General features: G+C 38.3%; 1 protein-coding gene across 6 annotated transcripts in view; it reads right to left on the bottom strand.

Annotated features, from left to right (window-relative positions):
• Positions 1–23076, bottom strand: part of GOLM2 (golgi membrane protein 2) — a 90046-nt gene extending 66970 nt beyond the window's left edge. For all 6 annotated transcript variants that reach the window (XR_006354870.1, XM_043985430.1, XM_043985428.1 and 3 more), the window contains exons 1-2: positions 22348–23076; positions 1621–1675 (exon numbers count right to left, since the gene is read on the bottom strand). Coding sequence is in view for 5 of the 6 variants with exons in the window: in XM_043985430.1 (XP_043841365.1) it covers positions 1621–1675; positions 22348–22674 (382 nt within the window). In the remaining variant the exon portion in view is untranslated. The remainder of the gene's footprint in view (positions 1–1620; positions 1676–22347) is intronic.
• Positions 23077–23291: the final 215 nt, after the last annotated feature.

The raw sequence follows: 23291 nt of genomic DNA, 5'->3' as shown, positions 1-23291 counted from the left end.
GTCTGATCCAGGGCAAAGTATGATTGCTGCCATCCTGGTCTCAGCTTTGCAATTTCGTATCTTGGGTTTGGGTCTGAACAAAAGTAGACTGATTCTGGACCTCCAGCCCCAATCAGCTAGCTGACAAACTTTGTTACTTCAAAGTGACAGAACTGTAGTTATCAGGAATGAGTTTCCTTTTGTAATTTATTCCTGATGGTTTTTATAAATATAAAGGCTTGTATGGCTAGAGATGAGTTATTTCACTTCCATTGGACAGTTCCCTCATGTTAAAAGGAGGTTAAACCAGCTGAGTTCTAAACCCATAAACCCAAGATCCAATGCAGAAACAAATGGAGATAAAATTCCATTTTTGACTTCAAAGAGTGTACTTTCTTCTGGAGGAATAGATATGTACATAGTTAAGTAAAACAAAGCAAAGACTAGTCTTTCAAGTAGAGGAAGGAGTACTAACAACTAAAGGAATGAAGAAAGGCTTTAGGCTTTACACAGAAGGTGGCCCCCAATAGAAACTACATAGAAGGTAGAGATGAGAGAGAGCATTCCAGACCTAGGGTATGCCTTGTACAAAATGGAGGCAAGGTGATGAATATGTTGTAAAAGGAGAACAGCTAGTTTGGCTGTGGATAATAACCCCTATCTGATGGTAGGCAAACTTCTTCCACTCCAAATCTCTCTCTAGGTAAAAGTTCCTTCCTCTCTACTAATGAGGGAAAAAGAAAAAATCTTTATACCAAATATCTGATATGGGCTTTACATACAAGTTATATAGAAAACTAACACAAATATAAGACCAAGAGCCATTCCCCAGCAGAAATGTGGTCAAAGGATATAAATAAACAGTTTTTAAGAGAACTGCAAACTAATAATAAGAGAAATGTAAATTAAAACAACTCTGAAGGTTTGCCCAACATTCAGAAAATTGGCAAAAAAAAATTCCAAAAGATGAAAAATGTCACTATAGGAGTGGTTATGGAAAGAAAAGCACAGTAACACATGATAGAGCTGTGAATTGTTCTATCAATTCTATAAAGCAATTTAGAATTATGTTTTCGTTTTTTGGGTTTTTTTGGTGAGGCAATTGGGGTTAAGTGACTTGCCTAGGGTCACATACCTAGTAAGTGTGTAAAGTGTCTGAGGCCGGATTTGAACTCAGGTCCTCCTGAATCCAGGGCTGGTGCTCTATCCACTGCACCACCTAGCTGCCCCTTAGAATTATGTTTTAAAAGTGATTAAGGGGGCAGCTAGGTGGTGCAGTGGATAAAGCACCAGCCCTGGATTCAGGAGGACCTGAGTTCAAATCCGGCCTCAGACACTTTACACACTTACTAGCTGTGTGACCTTGGGCAAGTCACTTAACCCTCATTGCCCTGCCCCCCCCAAAAAAAACCTCCGATATATTATGGCATAAAACAACATTTATAAAAACGTTTTAGGATAGTGTGAAATATGGATGACTATAGATATACCTAATTTAAAGTCATATTATATATAAGATTTTTGACATTTATGTTTATAGGTAGAACTGATAGTTCTATTTTAGTCCACTACTTCTTGGGCCTTAGTTTTTGACATTTAGTACTCATTTACTTATTCTTAATTTATAATGAAATTTCTTACCCTTTAAACGATGTATGTCTGCCATCTGATATGATATGTTGTTCTGTAGCTTAACCTGAAAAAAGATTAAATTTTATTTTACTAAATAAAACAAAGCTATTTTTATTTACTATGGGTTTAATAATAAAAAGCAGAGCAGAAAGGTTTGATTCTGTAATTGCACAAATTTATTTTCAGTTTGCACATAAAAATATTCTTTTCCCTTTGGTGTATAGGATATAATACAGCATACAGTCTTTTGAAAAAATACTGCTTGTGATGAGAGCTGCTCGATAATTTTTTCAAAGCCCAATGGGAGGCTATATGTCCCAACTCCAATTCAAGAAAGGAAATATTAATTTTGAAAGGTAGTTGTATTATAAAAAGATAGGTACAGAGATGTACTCTCATCTAAAAGCAAGCTAAGAAGACTTAATATGTAATAAAACTACACCAGATGACTTAATGTTTTCTTTTTTTTTTTGATGAACCAATTAATTTATAAATGTAAATAAAGCTCTAGGTAAACATGATCCCAATTCATGAGTAACAATAATATATATTCCATGGCCCAGAACCTTCCAAAACTCTGAGCTCACAAGAATTGGATATCCTCCCAGGGACCAAACCTCTGCAAGAGAAATTTTCTCTTGAGAATACTGCCCCCATTCAAAGTTACTCCAAGAAAATTTACTAGTATACTCATGACATAGCTCATTTCTGGACTTTTCAGAATGTGAATAAAAAGGGTCCATCACCAATTCTTGCATATATAAACAAATATATAGATATACATATTTGTATACATTTTATGTGTATATGTATATAGAGAACAGCTTTTATTTTACACACACACACAATGAAGATGCAAAAGACTAACAGAAGCTCACAGATTAGAACTGAACTTGGCACTGCCTTTAGGGTAACCCTTTGACACGCCAGCATCTCCTCTAGCGCCTTGTAAAACTCTTAGTATCAACATGTGGTTGAGGTTCCCCTAAAGGGTAAACACACTTTGGGGGCTGTACCACTAGACCTGTACTATATAATGACCATGTTCTCCAAGTAGGACACTGTTCAAGAACTATGTAAATGATCCTTTTCTTTCCTCAAGGAACATGTTTCATTAGGAAAACTCTTTTTCTCCCAAAGGTCTAATCCTAGAATTTTCTAACTTGGACTGTGGGCACAAATATGCATTCTTCTTCCATTTATTTCTCCCGGAAGTCTCTCAGTGTCCTGGCTGCTACCATCTCTTGAGCTAGGAAACTCTAGTCCCAAGATTTCTTCTTTTAATTTGTGTATAAGCACATTCAAATCTATCGTGTACTTCTGTAGGAATTCTATTGATGCCCCAGCCATTGTTTTCTCTTTGGCTATGAACGTCCACTTGGGAACTGTATCTCTGATTCATGCTCTGAAGCTATAAGTAAGCACATGTAACATCCAAAGTTTCCTAGGTTTTCTTGGTAAGGTGCTAGTGGGCATGCTCAAATCCACAGGGAGGTATCTCTTAGATGTCTCCAAACAAAAATATCCACCCAGATCTCACTGGGATAATTGGAGAGTTCATCACAAAAAGGATTCCCCTGATCGATTCTCTTTACAATAACAAGAATAGTTAACATGTATACAGTACTTCATAAAATGTTTTTTATAAACCATCTCATTTGACCCTCACAGCCACCATGAAATATGTAGTATATTTCCCCCATTTTATATATGAGGACTAAGGTATAAAAAAGTTAATTGACCTGCACCAGGTTATACAGCTAGGAAGTAGCAGAACCAGAACTTGACACTAGAGCCTCTGAATCCAAATTTAGTGTTCTTTCCACTATATTATAGCTGCTTCTCTAAGAATTATTGTCTCATTTTTTCCCCTTAAATACTGCTGCTTCACAGTGTAAGAGAAATAGGATCACAGATTTAGAACTGATTGTCTAATTCAAATGCTTCATTTTTACAGATGAGGAAGGTGAGCCCCAGAACGTTAAATCACTTGCCCAGGGTTACAGGAGGTAAACAGAAGAGACAGGATTTAAACACAAGGCCTCTAACTCCAAATCCAATGTGCCCATTAGTCTTGAAAGTTCAGGACCTAATGACAGAAAAGAGGTCAATAATAACAGGGTAGTAAAATTTCAGCTATGAAGGTAATCCCAGGGAAACCACTCGTCTCCAAATAACACCTCTTGCCATTTCGAGAAATGAAACAGGTAGATTCATGGTGACCCAATGTCAGACTCTCCTTAACAGATTAAGTAAAGAGGTAATGGCAAAAAATATTTTATGTCTGCATAATATCTAATTCATTCAAATATTTATTGAGCACTTGCTTCTGTACAAGGTAATATGGCTGAGCAAAAGATGAATATGACACAGTCCCTGCATTCAAGGTGTTGACCATGTTTACAATCTAGTAAGAGAAAAGTACTTCTACCTACACAATGACAATACCAGAAATATGTGATAAATATCAGGGGCATTACCAAAAACTTTAAGATAATACTTTTAGGTATGCTGATCAGCCTAGCTCTGTGGGGGAATTGATATTTTAGTTGATACATGAATGGGTAAGATTTCAATAAGTGGACATTTAGAAGGAAAAGGAGAGCAGGCATTCCAAGGAGAGGGATCAGTGAGTAAAGCCAGCAGAATGCAATGTACGAATGACATATTAAAACATGGCAGTTTGACTAAAATAGAGGGTATCTATAGGGAAATTGTGGAAGGTAAAGCTGGAAAGGTAGGTTGCAGCTAGACCATATAGGACTTTGAATGACAGATAAAAATTCGGATGCTTTTCTGTGGGGTAATGACAATTTCTGAGCAAGAGAGTATGAAGCAGTATTTTGGGTAAATTAATCTCATAGTAGTATACTTTATGTATAACCATCCCGTCTCATTTGCTCTTCACAGCTTTTTCTATTATAGAAGGCACTTAAACATTACACATATTTATAATTCTTTCCCCCAACATTGTTTTTCAAAACTTCGTGTTACCAGTCACTTATAAACTCAATACATTAAAAATACCACTTTTCCTTTTATATTTCACCCACTTTTATATAAAACATCTTACTCTTCTGACAAATTCTTTTATATATGTATTTATAGGTTTAAGCATTTCTGATACTCAGTAGTCTTTATCTAGAATACAGTTTCTCTAATCTTCTTTTTTCCCTTTCCTTTTTCTTATTTTATATTTTTTTCTCCTTTCCTTTTTTTTTTTTTTTTTGGTGAGGCAATTGGGGTTAAGTGACTTGCCCAGGGTCACATAGCTATTAAGTATCAAATGTCTGATACCAGATTTGAACTCAGGTCCTCCTGAATTCATGGCCAGTGCTCTATCCACTGCGTCACCTGGCTGCCCCTCTTCTTTCCTTTTGTTTTTTGTTTTTTGTTTTTTTTTGGTGGGGCAATGAGGGTTAAGTGACTTGCCCAGGGTCACACAGCTAGTAAGTGTCAAGTGTCTGAGGCTGGATTTGAACTCCGGTCCTCCTGAATCCAGGGCTGGTGCTTTATCCACTGTGCCACCTAGTTGCCCTTCTCCTTTCCTTTTAATAAAATCCTATAAACTGTCTCTATAACTGTAGCTTGCCTCCTCTGTACTCCCCAATCATCTGATTTTTAAAAATGTTTTATTTAGGTGAATTCCAAGACGAAATGTTGCTGTGTTTCCTTCTCTCAATACCCTTCTCCTGGACATGTGCTGTCTTTTCTACCTCTTTGAATAGGAATTTGTTATATATACACTTCATGTTTATCTGCTTTGTCCTAGTTCTATTTCTTGTAGCCTATTGATGTTTTTGTCTTCAAATGTGTTGATTTCCATTTTATAAATAACTATCCCATAATATTTCTTTTTTTTGTTGTTTTTTTGTTGTTTTTTTTTTAAGTGAGGCAATTGGGATTAAGTGACTTGCCCAAGGTCACACAGGTAGTTAGTGTTAAGTGTCTGAGGCCGGATTTGAACTCAGGTATTCCTGACTTCAGGGCCGGTGCTTTATCCACTGCGCCACCTAGCCGCCCCCTAATATTTCTTTTTAAACTACTTTTCTTATTTTCCCTTTTTGCATTCTTGAGTTTGATGCTCCACTCTGCTGTTTTCTTCAAATGTGAATTTTTGGGTACTTCTACTCAATGCCTTTTTCTCAAAACAGTTGAAGTCTCCTCTAAAACCATGCTTCTTATTAGGTGCAGAAATGGCACTATATCCTTAAACGACTTTTTTTTTTAACTTTCAAATTTCTTTTAGTGAATACATACATTTTCTTTTTTTTTTTGGTGAGGCAATTGGGGTTAAGTGACTTCCCTAGGGTCACACAGCTAGTTAAGTGTTAAGTGTCTGAGGCTGGATTTGAACTCAGATCCTCCTGACTCCAGGGCTGGTGCTCTATCCACTGTGCCACATACATTTTCAAATCTGATCTCCCCAATTCACAACCATAATTATAAGTCTTTCAAATCAAACAACATATTTTGAACATCTATAAAATGTATTTTTTTTTTGCGGGGCAATGAGGGTTAAGTGACTTGCCCAGGGTCACACTGCTAGTAAGTGTCAAATATCTGAGGCTAGATTTGAACTCAGGTCCTCCTGAATCCAGGGCCAGTGCTTTATCCACTGAGCCACCTAGCTGCTCCCTATAAAATGTATTAAAATCTCACCCCTACTTTTGGAAAGACAGCTATACTAATGCATTTTTGGTGGAGCTGTGAAATGGTCCAAATGTTCTGTAAAACAATTTAAAATTATAAAAAGAGAGTAATTTAAATATCCAAACCCTTTAACCCAGAGATTCCATAGCTAGGCATATACTCCAAGAAGGTCAATGACAAAAAGAAAGGTATCATAAACCAAAATATTTATAGCAGCACTTTTTGTCCAACAAAGTAAATGCCCATCAATTAGGGAATGGCTAAACAAGTTGTGGTATATGAATGTAATGGAATACTATTAGGGCAGAAGAAATTTCAAGACATGATAAAATATGGGAAGATTTATACTGACTGATACAGAGTACAAAAAGCAGAATCAGGAAACAAGAGACACAACTATACAATGTAAATGGAAAGAACAGTAAAACAATTTTAAAAAATGCTGTGAGGGGACAGATAGGTGGCACAGTGGATAAAGCACTGGTCCTGGATTGAGGACCTGAGTTCAAATCCAGCCTCAGACTTATGACACTTACTAGCTATATGACCTTGGGCAAGTCACTTAACCCTCATTTCCCCACAAAAATAAACAAACAAATGGATAAATGAGTAAATAAACAAACAAATAAATAAGTAAATGCTGTGAAATGACAATAACCAGGTATAGTCTGAAGATGAAGTATGAAAAGGCACCTCCTCTCCCCCCACCTTTGCTGGGTTAAAGGACTATAGACATGGAATAATGTTAAATATTTATGATATGTTGATTATTTTTGATGAAGTATTTTCCCCCTCTCTTTTATTCTGTTATAAAGAATTTCTCTGGGAGAGGGAGGAGAAAATATTCATTGGGAAGTATAAATGATATAAAAACAAAAGATAGCAATAAAAATTAGTTTTAAAAAAATCTCACCCCATTTGAGATGGGATACTACACTTCTTTTGAGAGCACTTTGCTAGGTCCTTCATGTGAGAAATTGCATTGTTCTTCAGCCTTTCTTTTACTAAAATTATAGTTTTACTTATCTCATAGCCTCATAGGTTACACCTCTCACTTTTTTCATCTTATGCTATTTATAAGATTTTTAAGATGTGTTCTTTCTTTAAGCTTTATAATTCTAATTAGTCCTTCAAGGTTTCCTTTGAACTCCCTTTTTTTCCCTCCTACTCCCTTAGCCTGATCTCTTTCTACCTCTTTACTTATACTAGATTTTATGTTACCTCCCTCCTGCTTCTTTGGGGCCTTGGATTCTATACATAATGAACCAGTTATTCCTATTCTTTTTGTTCTCTTCTTCCATTCATTTCTTCAGAATGGTCTCCCTATTCCTTTCTTTCATTTTCTGTAATCTTTGTACAGATGCATTTCTTTTTAATTTTTAAATTTTTTTTTTTAGTGAGGCAATTGGGGTTAAGTGACTTGCCCAGGGTCACACAGCTAGTAAGTGTTAAGTGTCTGAGGCTGGATTTGAACTCAGGTACTCCCGACTCCAAGGCCAGTGCTCTATCCATTGCGCCACCTAGCTGCCCCAGATGTATTTCTTTTAAGGCAAATATTCTGTAACCTTTTAATGACAAGTTATCTTCTCCCTATTTTAATTTTTCTTCTAAGCACCTCTTATATACCACAAACTAGTCTGTCTTTTCTTTTGCTTCAGTACCACCCATCTTCTTTATTTTCCTCCAACTTCCTGATACCCTATTTTATTGCCCTTGTCTTATCTTATAGATTTAACAGGCTTTCCTAAATAAATATGGACATCTGTTGCCAGTTCTTTTTCATTTTCTCCTCCATTGCTGAGTTGCTTGCATAAGTATGTCTTTCATAAATATGCCCAGTACCACAAAGGTTACCTGTACTCCTCTTTTTACAAACACTATAAGATCAGTGTTTTCCTCATCTGAAAAACTAGAATGATTCCAGGAACTACATTTTTGTCTTTGATCAATGCCACTACAGTTGAATTTAATAATCTCTGCCTAAAAAGAAATTTACAAGCTCCTGGAGGGAACAACTATACAGAAGTAAGCAAATATAGGTTCCTTAAAGCAAGAAGAGAACCCTAATGACAAAGAAATCAAAGAGGTGTGGCAACTGAGCTGAGCATTGAAGATGTGAAGAGATCAAGATGGGAGACTGTATTTAAGGTGTAGGATGACCTGTGTAAAAGCGTGGAGGTGAGGGATGGAATGTTAAGTAGGGAAACACTTAGTTGATAAGTTTGGCTCCAACATAGACTACAGGAAGGGAAGTAGACTGAAATAAGATTGGTACAAAGGAAGGTAGGTTGGAGATCATAAAAGGCTCTAAATGCCAGGTTAAGGAGTTTTCATTTTATTCTAGGGGCTACAATGAGCCACTAAAGTTTTTGTTTTGTTTTGTTTTGTTTTTTAAGCAATAAAGTGACATAGTCAAACCTGTACCTTGGAAAGATTATTTTGTCAGCTTTGTAGAATGATTGGAAAGGGCAGGGAGACCAATATTGTTGTTTGTTGTTTGTCCTTTGTTTTCAAAGAGGATCAATGATATGATGTGACTTTGGGGTGAATTGGATTTAAGTGAAACAGAGCTGCACAAAGTCATCAGCCTTACTTTCTCTTCCAGAGTCATCAAAGTCCAGTGGTAGGACGAAAATCAAGGTGACTGGCGACAGACTGGGATGCAGTGTATGACCCTGGCATCTTTGACGTCTCACCAAGCTCTAAGTCTTCTACAATGTCTACTTCTGCAGCTTTCATGGCTATTGGAACAAATTGTTCTCATTTACCTATTCTGCCAGGGAAAGTCTTCACAGGCTAAGGTAGACATACCTCTAGGTTTGATGCCTGTTAGTTATCTTCAACCTGATTTAACCCATCTGCTGAGACATTTTTACTGAGGTGTGGCTGCTGCACAGGCTATATAGCTCCTTGGAACCACAGGTAAGAGTCGGGTGACAGATAGACACCAAAAGTGGATAAGAAGCCTTGAAAAGGGCTTGGTAAGTTCTCACACCAGAGGTGCTAGTCCTCTCTGAACACCTCATGTACCCAATAAGCAAGCTATCATACTGGTCTAGATTAGAAGAATTGACAGTTTAAATGAAGATGGCTACTGAGTAAGTAAAGAAAAAGAAACCACGTATAAATATTGAACAGCTGGTGTGCAGCTAAGTGGTGCAGTGGGTAGAGTTCTGTGACTGCAATAAGGAACACTCATCTTCCTGAGTTCAAATCTGGCCTCTGACACTTACTAGTTGTGTGACCCTGGGCAAGTCACTTAATCTTGTTTGCCTCTGTTTCCTCATCTATAAAATGAGCAGGAAAAGGAAATAGCAAACCACTACAGTATTTCTGCCAAGAAAACTCTAAATGGGGTCACAAAGAGTTAGACACAACTGAAAAATAACGAAAATCTTGAGCAAGCCACTTAAACTCCCTAAGTCTCTAAAATGATGGGGTTGGACCAGATGAGTTCTGAGGTCTCTTCAAGTTCTGGAGCTATATTCCTAATGTTGTGGAGAGAAGAAAGTTGGCAACTGACTGAATGTGAGGGAAAAAGAAGATGCAAGGATGACTGAGCTTATAAACTTGGGTTACTGAGAAGACAGTGATGCCCTCACAGAAGAAGTTCAGAGGAGAGACATTTATTATTCAGCTTAAAGCTCTCTTTATCAGATTTAACCACTGGATAGCTTCAATCTTCCCAGCAAAAGAGGTCAAATAATTTGCTATAAGTGTGAGGAGATCAGAGTCTGATTCAAGATTGAGTTGTGAAAAGTTCTGGAACAGTCACTGTATGGAATAAGGCAGTCAATAAGAATAGACAGAAGGGTTACTTGGCCACAGTCAGGGTTCAGCTAAAGTCATGAACTATACATTTTTCAAAATTTTATTTTTAGTGACATTTACAAAATCACATTCATTTCTGAATCCATCCTATGGTACTCAGAGAATTATACCTTGTGTTGTTTTTTTAAAGGAACACCATTATAAAAGATTTTTAAGAGAAAAAAAAACTAGTTCCAGTAAAAGACATCAATCATGTGTGACAGTATATGCCAATATTCCCTACCCATTGTCCTCCTTTATAAAAAGAAGAGGGAATACTATACATTTAGTAAATCAGTTTGACTTCATGGCTTTTTCCAATGAAGCTCTGCAACTCAGAAAAAGAAGATAAGAAATCAGATGGTGAATCTAACCCAGGGTTGAGGATTAGAAGATCATGTTTTATCAGTGTTAGAGGAATGATGGCTTCTAAGATGATAGCTAGTAGACATTAAAGTGACAGACAATGCAGTCAAAGATGGAAGTGGAAGCTAGTGAAACCAGAATAAGAAGGAACCAATGGATAACACAGAAATGAGGCAGAAGGATAGAAGGTATGGTCAGGGTGGATTTTAAAAAATTTCTTCTTTTTAATGTGGACTTAATCAGATACAAATATTTCAACATAAAAAGAATATTGAAAGAGGACTGTTTAAGAAATCATGACCTTGGGGCAGCTAGATGGTGCAGTGGATAGAGCACTGGCTCTGGAGTCAGGAGTACCTGAGTTCAAATCCGACCTTAGACACTTAACACTTACTAGCTGTGTGACCCTGGGCAAGTCACTTAACCCCAATTGCCTCACTAAAAAAACAAAAACAAACAAACAACAAAAAAAGAAATCATGACCTTCTGTTGTCTAGTTATTTTTAATTATATATATTTTATCATTATATATTATAATTTAAAATATACATTTATACATACATTTAACAAAGTAATGACAAAACTTCCATTTGTTTGTGAGTGATGGTCAATATGAATACTAAAATTCACTACATGGAATAAATTCACTACAATGGGATTCACAGGAAAATTTTTTGAAGAATGGTGACAAATCGTTTAGAAGTACAGTGAGGAGCGAAAAGCAACCAATCCTCCCAGCCTTGTGAATCAGGGGAAACTAGAAGATTGGCTTCTAGCACTGATAGTTGAGAAGTGGGGAAAATCAGATTTTATTTAAATGGAGGAAATAGAAGGGACATTGGAGAAAAAGTTCCTGAAAGCAGGAGAGTATGATAAGAACAGAGTGGGCATTTCCAGAGGATCTAGTGCCACAGGGTTAAGAAAAGGGCAAACCCAGCTGGGGTGGCCTGGAGGAGGAGGAAAGCTGGTTTGAAAAAGAATGGGAATTCAGGAGGGACTGGTAGCGCTCTCTCTCTCTCTCTCTCTCTCTCTCTCTCTCTCTCTCTTTCTCTCTCCCTTCCTCCCTCCTTCCCTTCCTCTTGGGGAAATGGGGGATCACAAAATACTTTGCTTATATTATTCTATTAGAGCCTCACAACAACCCTAAGAGGTAAATAAGGAACTGTTATTTTTGTTTTACAACTGAAGAATCAGGCTTAGATGGAGCAGCTAGGTGGCGCAGTGGAGAGAGCACCGGCCCTGGAGTCAGGAGGACCTGAGTTCAAATCCAACCTCAGACACTTGACACTTACTGGCTGTATGATCCTGGGCAAGTCACTTAACCCCAATTGCCTCACCAAAAAAAAAAAAGAATCAGGCTTAGAAAGGTAAAATGAGTTGACCAGGCTTGCAAAGCTAAGATGTATCAGAGAAAGTATCTGAACTCAGGTTTTTTTGACTCCAAGTCCAGCAATGAATTCACTAGGCCAGGGGAACCCAGATCTTGATTCCAGATCCAGTAGCTCACACAATCCTGCTGGGAGCTATGCTGTATGTACAAAGGAAATTAGTAGACCAGGCTTAGGTAAGGAGAAAGGAGAGCCAAGTTCAGTAAAGGTAAGTAAATAAGGAAGCACTCAGGTAAGTAAAAAGGAAGCACTGAGGTAAGTAAACATGACCTTGTTTTCACAGGTTTAAGAAATTATTATCTTGTCATTACATGTTGGACGAATTGGCCTAAGAAAACAAAAACATTAACGTTCTGCTGAGCAGGAGTCATTTGGATAGTCTTCTAAATGCAATAGTGGAATTACCAACATGAGACACAATAATTCTTGGTGTATGTCACACACACACACACACACACACAGAATGACAGAGAAAAAAGGAATATAGACAGACACATGGAGAGCAAGACACAGAGAGACAGAGCTCCCAGACAGCCAGAGACAGAAAAAGAAGACACACAGAGACAGAATGACAGAGGCAGTGACAATGACACAGAAAGAGACAGAAATATCCCACTGTGTTCTTCCTCCAGGTCCCACCTCTGAATCTTGGTAGCTTGCCTCCTAATGTTGTCAGACATGATTGTTTTTTTTTTTTCCAAAAAAGCAACTAGTGTCATAAAGAAAAAGAAGTTATTGCATCAAATATAAATTCATTTGCCATGCATTTAAGGCTTTCCATTAACTAAATCCCTCCTCTTCATGTCTTATTAGACTCATTCAAAAATGACTAAATGAAACAAAAAGCATTTTAAAAATACTATGTGCTGGACACTGTGGTAAATACTAGGGATACAAGTACAAAAAGTATGATAATCCCTGCCCTCAAGAAGCTTATAATAACTACCCGAAAGAACATATATGTTATTGTGACCAGGAGAGGACCTTTTGGTATGATAATTTCTATGGATGGTTAGTTGTCCTTTCCAGAATCAATGGTACTGTTCATTTGGTTGCTGTGATCAGAGCAAGAAATAGAGGCTAGGGGAAAAGAAGAAATAAAGTATCAAAAGGCAAGATGGCTTGGGTGGATCACTAGATAAGCTGTGAAGTATAGTTTGATCTGACCTGGAGCTGGCCTACGTAAGTGTGCACTTATTCAAGACAGCTGATCCTCAGGGTGGAAATTCCAAGAGTGAATATATTAACTTCCCCGAGGATTGAGTAAATGGATTCTGGAGGTTTAATGTATAGGGTACTAGTCCAGGTGAGGAAAACAGGCCAGAAACAACGGAAGGGGGGATGAAAAGATGAATTTGAAGCAGTCTGGTCTAGTCTGATCTGGGACTGGCTATACATAGTAGGTTAGCCAAGTTTGTGATCTTTTAAGTGTAATGGGAATTTGAAAGCTGAGCAAATTAGCTTCATGGTCACTCAATTGAGGTCAGACTAATAGTAATTAGAATAACAATGATAACAAGAACTTCTATATTACATGAAGGTTTGCCAAGTGTTTCACAAATATCATTTCATATGATCCTCACAATAACCTTGGGAATTAGGTACTATTATTACCCTCATTTTACAGATAAGGAAGCTGAGTCAAAAAGAGACTAAATGACTTGCCCAGGATCACACAGCTAGTAAGGGTCTGAGGCAGGATTTGAACTCAGGTCTTCCTGATTCCAAGTCCAGTGATCTAACCATAACTTAATGTACTACATCACCTCCATCAAAATCACAAAGATAGTTAAAAATAATAACAATGAGGAATAATGCACTCAATAACAGCTTTCACCAACTAGACTCCCAGACTGAACCCAAGTAATATGATCCTTTCAATGTCAGAACTCCCTTCGTGTCAAGGGTTCCAGAAAAGTGCCAAGATAAATGCTGCAACCAAGCTTATCAAAGATCTACTTTGATTAAATACTGGAGACATATTAAGAATCAAAAGAATGGTTTGTTAACAAAAGGTCTGGAAAAGGTAAGCACAAAAAAGAAAGAAAAATAGTAAGGTAATTACAAGTTTAAGTTCCAAGTAAAATTTCTATCCCTTGAAACCTATCCTAAACACTGTCCATTTGTGTGTCTTTCTATATTTCTCTTCCATGCTTTGTAAAGTCTCCTTGGTTGCTCCTTTATGCTTCCTCCCTCCCCCCTTTCAGGTCTGATGGCCAGGAAGACTGGTTCCTCCTATCCTTTCATATCCCTAGGTAACACAACAGATTAAACTCCATTTCTTTATGTTCCTGGGGTTTAAGCGCCACAAAGTCTTTGAACCCAAATTGGTTAAGTTTCAATTGATACTGCATGTCAGTTGGTCTCATTCTATCATCTCCCATCCAAGAAGGTTAGTAAACTAAACATGTGATGCTGGGCAAGACACTGAACCCTTTTTGCCTCAGTTCCTCATCAGAAAAATGAGCTGGAGAAGGAAATGACAACCCCCTCCAGTACCTTTGCCAAGAAAACCCCAAATGGGGTCACAAAAAGTCAGACACAACTGAACAACAACAAAAACCTAAACTGGTGATAAAGCCTCTCCCCGTTTCCAAAACTGTAACAATGCCTGCCCCAAGGCAGGTTGTTTTTTTTAAGTGAATCAATTTTATTATTTAAAACAATTAATGTGACTTATCTCCATTTTCTCATTAAAAGAAAAATATTTATTATATGGATTCAGAAACAAAATCCATTGTTATACTTCCTACAGGAAACATACTAACTATAAAATACACATCTAGGTCAACTTAAATATAACTAGGTTTTCTCTGCAGTAGGACTCCTCTGGTGTGGAAGGTTTATCTATGCCCAAAGGGTTTCTCACAATTATATACATAAAGCTTCACATTCATGTGACTTCTGATGTTGAATAAAAAGTTTCATCAGTCTCTGAATGTTGACCCTCATTCATTACACACATAGGTTTTCTCAAGAGTATGAACCTTCTCTCATATTCTATAAGGTGAGATCTGTGACTGAAGACCCTCCCATAAGGATTACATTTGAAGGGTTTCTCTCTAGTATCAACCTTATGAAATACCATAATAGATGAGCACTGACTGAAGGTTTTTTCACAACATGACATTTATAACATTTTTGTCCAGCATGACTCCTCAGGTGAATAATATCATGGGGGATGTTTCTAAATTTTTCCTACTTTTGTTTTATTTACAAGCATTCTGACCTGTATGGATTCTTTGATCTCTAAGAAAGTTTGTCTGTCCAAGAGAAGAATTTTTCTTTGTAGAACCTAGTTTCAATAGATAATACATTTATGCTTCCTAAACAAACATAAGAAAGATGAGTGATCCCATCCCATTCTTATCACCTCATTCAGCCAATCACTGCCCTAGAATCACTGGGAACTAGAAAATTAAACAATTCTAATGTAATAGTAGGGGCTTTTTTTGTTTTATAAAAGGGAAAAACCTTATAAATCATTGATGGTGCTACCACCCAGGTGAGCCGACAATACTATGCCCCCCTCCCAAACCTCACCTCATAACACAGGTGCTAATACCCTCTTCGGCAAATTTTTGTGCTGCCTAAATAACTAGTATAAAGCTATCTCTGAGACAACCTTCCTGAGGAGTTACCATCTAACTTTCCTACCACCCATTTGGAAAGTTCCCCTCACTGGTCAACCTGACATTACAAGCATCTGTGGGCTTAGAGGGCTTAGTGGAGACCCAACTCAAGACATTGACCTTAAAAGCATTCCACTTCATCATTAAGATTTTTAAGTTTTAGACCAGCAGTTTATTTCTTTCATCTACAGGTAAGGCAGTTAGTTTATCACAAAATGCCTGTTTTAGAAGGTAGTTGTGATTAAATGTAAGATGTTGAATACTTTTCTTTTTTGTGTGTGGGGCAATGAGGGTTAAGAGACTTGGCCAGGGTCACACAACTAGTGTCAAGTGTCTGAGGCTGGATTTGAACTCAGGTCCTCCAGAATCCAGGGCTGGTGCTTTATCCACTGCACCACCTAGCTGCCCCCTGATGTTGAATTCTTTTCAATGATTTTCTGCAAACTCTCAAAGTAATCCCATTCTCACTTCCAAAAAGGAATGAGGCAGCACTAAAATAATGGATCATCCTATACCCACATCCTCAATCACAGTTTTTATACAACAAAGCTGACAACTTCTCAGAAAGGGGAAGATGCAAATACATGGCTTTTCTGCTATTTGGAAGGTTATTCAGATTCCACTTGGCCCTAACCCCTATGACCAAAGGATTCTCTGTGAGTAGGACCAAAGCAAAGTGATAAGAGAAAGAACAAAAATATGAGACACTGAACCAAACAATAAAAGTATCAGTGCATAGCTGACTAAGGCAGTATTATTATTATTATTACATATCAAAGATCAGTACATATTAAAGATCAGAATAAAAACAACTTTTTGGAAGAAAATTCTATTTGGACTTTAGGCAAATACAATATATGAAAAGCCTGTTTTATATTGAGCTAATAAAAGAGCAACTAATCAAATAAGAAATATGACATTTCTACTTTTAAAAAAGTATGATCTAGTTGGCAACACAAGATTAACACAAAAGTATGAGCACCATACAACAATACATAATCAAGCACTGTTTAAGTACAAAAGTTTGAAAAAGGATAAGATAGCGGAGAATCAGAGTATTTAGAAAGGGCAGGTCTTTTAAGAAATATGAAGAAGTAGAAAGAGCAATGGATATTGACTTAGAGGTCCTGAGTCTGAGTGTGGGCTCTGCCACCTACTGCCTATAATGACCTCATATTTTCCTGGACCTCACTTTGTGCAGGATAGAATGAAGGGGGAATAGACAGGAGATAAGGAGATCAGTTATGGGGCTATCGTGCTAATAAAAACTATATTAAAGGGTTTGACATTAGGAACAAATATAACAGATACTTCAAAAGAATGGACAGGATTTGGTGACTTAAGGAATGAAAGATAAGGAATGAAAGGGAAGAATCATATTATTCTCAGATATCTAATAGTGGTATTATTACAGATGGAAAAAGTTGAAAAGTGGAGCCAAATAGAGTGTGGGGAGACAACAAATTTTAATGCAACACAGAATCTTAAGGTTTAGAAAGGATGTTAGTCCGGGGGCAACGAGATGGCGCAGTGGATAGAGCACTGGTCCTGGAGTCAGGAGTACCTGAGTTCGAATCCGGACTCAGACACTTGATACCTACTGGCTGTGTGACCCTGGGCAAGTCATTCAACCCCCATTGCCCCACAAAAAAAAAAAAATTAAAAAAGGATGTTAGTCCAAATTAATTATTTTGCAGTTTAAAAAAAATCAAGTCTCAGAGTTTAATGACTTGTCTAAGGTCATATAATTAAAATTAGTGGCAGCAAAGGTTCTAGAATTCAGGTCTCACTTCTCCCTATTTAGTGATTCCATACTACAGTCATTCCATACCACAGTCATCTCTTGGCATTTGTGGGTTTCACACTGGCGATTTTGGTTATTTTAGGGTTGGCCATCGATAATTAAATGGGAATTTTTGAAGATTTTTGGAGTATTGCAGAAGAATCACAGATGATCCACATATGTAAAGTAAACTAAACATTTTTTTTAGTAAATCATAAATGAGTAAAAACTGCATATTAATCTATTTTGTCATTTACTACAGTAAGTATACATACATAAATTTATTATAAACAGTTAAATTTTGTTCAAAGTTTTAGTATACTAAAGAACTACAGGCTAGACACTCTCTTTAGGAACACCTCCTCTTTGTCTCTCTACCATCCAGACTAAATTACATGATTTTTCTCCCATTGTGATCATTTTATCTTGTACTTGGAAAATGGTGATGAAGCTGCTGTAACTACACTTGTGGCTGTGATGACTCTGCAGAGTGTGTGAGATACTAATCTCTCTTGTATAGAAACTGCAACTTTTTAATGGGTGCAATGTGTTGTTTTATTTGGTCTATGTGTTAAATAAATATGATCAGAATTAGTAAAATTAAAGGTTTGGGGTGGGGCCTAAAGTTACTTGTGTTTTTTCACATTTATAGGGCCCTAGCCCCACTAAATGTAGAGACAAATGTATTTTGTTGAATTTGAGATATACTAAGACACTCAAGGTAAGAGACTGGAGCTGAAGATATTGATTCAAACTGTATACTAATGGGGTGGCAGCTGGGTTGTACAGTGGATAGAGTGCCAGGCCAAAAGCCAGGAAAACTCATTTTCCTGAGTTCAAATCTGGTCTCGAACACTTACTAGCTGTCTGACCCTGGGCATGTCATTTAACCTTGTTTGCTTCAATTTCCTCATCTGTAAAATGAGCTGGAGAAGGAAATGGCAAACCACTCTAATATCTTTGCCAAGAAAACTCCAAATGGTGTCAGGAAGAGTCAAACACAGCTGAAAAACAACTGAAACAATAAATATACCAATGAACTTGATTTTTATTCCTGAAAAAATTCTAGAATTTATTATTAAAATGGATGGTATGTGAGGATCCACATAGGGAAACAACAGATCACTAAGAAGCAGCACAAGTTCATTAAGAATATATTATGCTAGATTAAGTTAATTTCCTTTTTTTGACATATTTATTAGACTAGTAGAAGGTTTTGCTGAATTTTAGCAAAGTGTATGATGAAGTCTTATGTTAGTTTTATAAACGTAATAGAGAAATACAGGGTAGACAGAATTTCAGCTAGATGGATTTGCACTAGTACAATTTGGGTCCAAAAATGATTAATGGATCAATGTCAATCTGAAAGATCTCTAGGGATCTGTTTCTGGCTCTGTTCTGTTCAGCATTTTTATCAATCACTTTGATAAAGGCATAAATGATATCCTTCTCAAGTGCACAGATAGATAATACAAGATAATACAAAAATGCTGGACAAATCTGAGATGCAGAAAGATTTCAGCAGGCTAATATGATGGGCTGAATCAAATAAGACCAAATTTCAAGACCACTTTGATTCCTAATGAACAAGTACATAAATTCAGAATAGGGGAGATATAGCTAGACAACAATTGACACAAAAAAGATAAATGAGGTTTCAGTACATTATAATAAGCTCAATGAGTCAACCACCTGACATAACAGCTAAACGAGCTAATGTAATTATATTTTGATAGATCCTTGATTCAATTCATAAGTATTCCTTCTACCAAAACAGACTACAATCCACCCAAGCCTTTTCATCTTGTGTAATTACATCCAAATATTTTCACTGATCCCCTATAGAGGAAAAATGGTATAGTGGATAAAGTGATGAACTTAAAGTCAGGATGAAATTGGGTTCAAATCCTACCTAAGTCACTTATTTATTATCTGTGTGACCCTGAACAAGTCATTTGACCTTTCTTGGCCTTAGGTTTGAGGGCTCTAGACTCTGTGGCCAGCTGTTACTCTATAACCCAATAAGGACCTGTTCAATGTGCTGGACGCTCTGGCTCTTTTAATGTTTTACAGATACAAGTGCAATACTCCATCTGTCCATCTCTAACCTTTCACTCTGCTATATAACCAATCCACCTCCTTTGCTAGTCATGTGTCCTGGATGTTGTTTGTGCCATTTCTTGAACTGCAGTCATATTATTCAGTATTCATTTTTGTTAATTTTTTTATTCTGAACTTAACAAATACCAATTAAAATGAGGATTTCCATATGGATTGTAAAACAGGAGAGAACTATAGAAGAGACTGAATCTCTTTTATTATAGAGTTTGCTTTTATATCTATCTATCTATATATATATATACTTGATCTTAGCCTCAAATGACTAATAAATTCAACATGTAACTTTAAAAGTTGTACTCTCTGTTATTCTTTTTTTTTTTTTAGGAGGCAATTGGGGTTAAGTGACTTGAACAGGGTCACACAGCTAGTAAGTGTTAAGTGTCTGAGGCCAGATTTGAACTCAGGTACTCCTGAATCCAGGGCCGGCGCTCTATCCCCTGCACCACCTAGCTGCCCCTCTCTCTGTTATTCTTTTTGACCTACCTTTTGTTCTCTTCTTACTATCCCCACTACCTCATACTCGAGGGGAAAAAGAGAGATCCTTGAAACAAATACGCAGGTCATTGTTGGTAATATGCTTAGATTTCATTAATGGAGGGATAGAAAATGTTTAGAATTAAATAAGTGACAGTCCTGCCATCTTCTACCCTGTTCACACTTCTAAGGGAACATGATGACTGCCTTCAAGTAGTTGAAAGGTTGTCATATAGAATAGGGAGACTTGTTTTGCTCTTTTTTTAGATGGCAGAACTTGGGACAATAGGTAAAAGTTGCAAAGAAGCAGATTGCAAAAGAAGCTTAATAACTTCCTAATAATTAGAACTGTTAAGTTAAATGGCCTGTTTGAGGAGGGAATGGGCTTCCCTATTAATGGAGATCTTTAAGCAGATTGATAGATGCATATTAGCTAAAGATATATCAGAAGGTATGAGTTGGACTAAATAACCTCTGAGATCCCTTCCAAATCTGATATTTCAAAGTTATCAGCACAAAAAAGTAAGTGAAACCATTAGAATGTTTAGCTAGGATCAGAGGTCTAAAGCTAACATAGTGTAAAAAACAAACCTTATTTCCAGAGGACAGGAAGAGACAGGAGTACTAAGGAAATAGAGAAGAACAAGTTGGAAAAGTGTTAAGAACACCCACTAGGAAACAAATGTCTTTGAAGAGATGGTTTTAAGAAGCAGATAACAAATAACGGTATCAAATGCCAAAGAGAGATGAGGTAGAATGAAAATTAAGAAAAGGTCTTTGAATTTGTTCAGGAGGTCACTGGTGACCTTCAAGAAAATAATTTTAACAGAGTGGTAATGTCAGAAGATGTATTACTAGAGATTAAAATGAGAATTGAAGACAAGGAAGTAGAAACAGTTGTAAATTGCAGGTTAAAGAATTTTGGTAAGGGTAAAATACAAAATATACAGGAAGGAGAGAAACTACAATAGGTAGCATGGTCAAATGCAGGGTCTTTCTAGGAGATGAAAAAGCTGTGCTATGTATAAAGGCAGAAGAGGGGAAAAACAGATGGAATGAAACCTAAAATACAGGTAGAATGGTTTGTTTTTTAAAGAGGTAGTTCTTCCTTTGAGGTCAAAGAAAGCACAGTATAATGGAAAGAACACTGGGTTCTGGGTAAGAATATACAAATTGAAAGTCTGACTCTGATACTATATGTGAGACCTTAGAAAAATCATTTCTTTCTGGGTCTCAGTTTCCTCATCTGTAAAATCAAAGTAGTGGTACTAGAAGACATTTAAGTCTTATTGTAAATATATGATCCTATGTTATAAACAGTGATAGGTTTTCATGAAGAAGCAGGTATATGAGGACCTCAATCTTAGTGTTATAAGAGGTCAAGTGGTGAAGAGGCTAGAAAATGGTAGATGATGGCTTAAAAAGAAGTATTAAATCTAAGAAAATGACATACCTCATGAGGTTTTGGTGTAACATTCATTACCTGTATAACTTGTGGTTGGCAAAGGTTACATATAGATATCAAGGATGTAAAAATTAAGGTGATTAGCAAAAAAAGGAGTTCATAAAGACATTTATTTCAGCTATGGATTTCTGCTACATGAAAAACATTAAAATTAGCAGATTTATAAAGTGGTTTTAAGTATTTTTAATTTGAAGCCATTTATCATTTTCTGCATAAAATATAAAACCTAGAGAACTAAGAAGCAGCAATTACACTTTATTTCCCCACTCCCACTCCAAAAAAATCCCACTGAGAAACACTTTCATAAAATGTTAATCTAGGTACTTATATCTTTATGTCCTACCCTCCTACAAATTTAGCCAATCTGGAATAAATATGTTCAGGTTATAAGTTTGGCTCTGATAATATAAATGGATTCAAAGAACGGTAACGATTTGGAAATCACCAACATACAGTTTTGTGGAAATGATTATTGCTTAAAGGATAAGTCTTGTGTAACTCCGGTAGGTAGGCTGAGTCTGAAAAGGTGCAGTGGTGTTGGGTGGGTTTTTTTTTTGGGGGGGGGGGTTGTTTGTTTTTTTAAAAAGAAAAAAAGAACGAAAAGAAACATTTTTAGGTTGTACAGGATAAGGACGATATCAATAATAACCATACCAAATCTTGGCAGTCTCTAGATTTATGTGTTTGTGAGTGTGATGCTGCCACATAAGCCTGATGATTGCACTGCCAGCTCAGCAGCTGAGCTTGAAGAAAAAGGTGGGAGGGAGCGGTCCCTCCCCATCCATACAAGACAACCCCAACAGGAACTACACTTACCTGATACAGTCCAGCAGGGGCTAGGTGATGGAAGATGAGGGTGATTGAGCAATGGTTATTAAATGTCAGAAGCGAGGAATTCGTGGGAACATAAGAGAGACTCTGAGATGCTAGTAAGCTAACAGCATCCATTCCCCTGGGCCGAGGGGAAAGGGCCTGGAGTTGGAGGTGAGGGCTGGGGGGTGGGGGTGGGGGAAAGGGAGAATGGAAGAAAGGGGTCGCCCTTACCTTGTCATCTTCACATCTCTTCCCCTGGCCTTCCCTGGCCTGCAGCCGGCTGCTGAGGAGGCCGTAGTCGGCCTCCTTCTGGTCCATCTGCTTCTTGTGCGAGTCCACCAGCAGCAGGAGGTCCGAGTTGCGCTTCTCCAGGTGACTGCGGGCGACCTCGGTCCTCTGCACCTGGCTCTGCAGCTCCAGCATCTCCTCCTGAAGCAGGACGTGGCGGGAGGAGACCCGCAAATAGTTGAAGGCGAGGATTGCGATCACTACCAGCAGCCCCAGCAGCACCAAGGAGGGCAGGCGGCCGGCCCGCCGGTTGGCCCCGAATCCCACCATCCTCCCGGTTCAGACGCTGGCGGGAAGCGGATGGGGGCGGGGGGCAGGCAGGTTGGCGAGGCGGCGGCGGGATAAAGGCGGCCGCGGAGCTGAAGCACCTCCGCCGGACCGCTGCCGCCCAGGGGACCTGGCCCCAGAGCCCCCTGGCAGGCGGGAGGGATGGAGAGCAGGAGCCGAGAGAAAGGGGCGGGGCCGCGAGGGGCAGACCCGCCCCGCCCTCTTTCCCCTGCTCCTTTTCTCCTCTACCTGCTCTGCGCGCCTTTCCCCGGACTAGGGCTCAGCACCCACGGAGAACCGCTACGAGGCAGGGCCCGGTCAGAACACCCGCAAGAACCTCACGCCCCGACCCACCAAGCCCCAGTGGGTCCGAGCGAGAGCTGAGGGGGAGAGAAGAATCGGAAGGGGCGGGTTTACTTTGGCCCCGCCCAGTTGGACAGCTCCCGGCGATGGGGAATGGGGGGGGGGGCTTTTTCCCGGTTTCCGCCGACGCCCCTTTCTCGCGAGAGGGCGGGCGCTTTCTCGTCGACTGCTAGGGTTCCCGGCGCTCCGAAGCCTAGTGCTTGCGGCGGTGGTCCCTCAGTGGCTTCGCCGCCTGGATTTAGCGCAGGTTCGGGAGT

Source organism: Dromiciops gliroides, chromosome 2, assembly GCF_019393635.1.
Source record: "Dromiciops gliroides isolate mDroGli1 chromosome 2, mDroGli1.pri, whole genome shotgun sequence".
Lineage (NCBI taxonomy): Eukaryota > Metazoa > Chordata > Mammalia > Microbiotheria > Microbiotheriidae > Dromiciops > Dromiciops gliroides.
The sequence above is the reverse complement of the archived record's forward strand: the minus strand, read 5'-3'. Positions and strand labels throughout refer to the sequence as shown.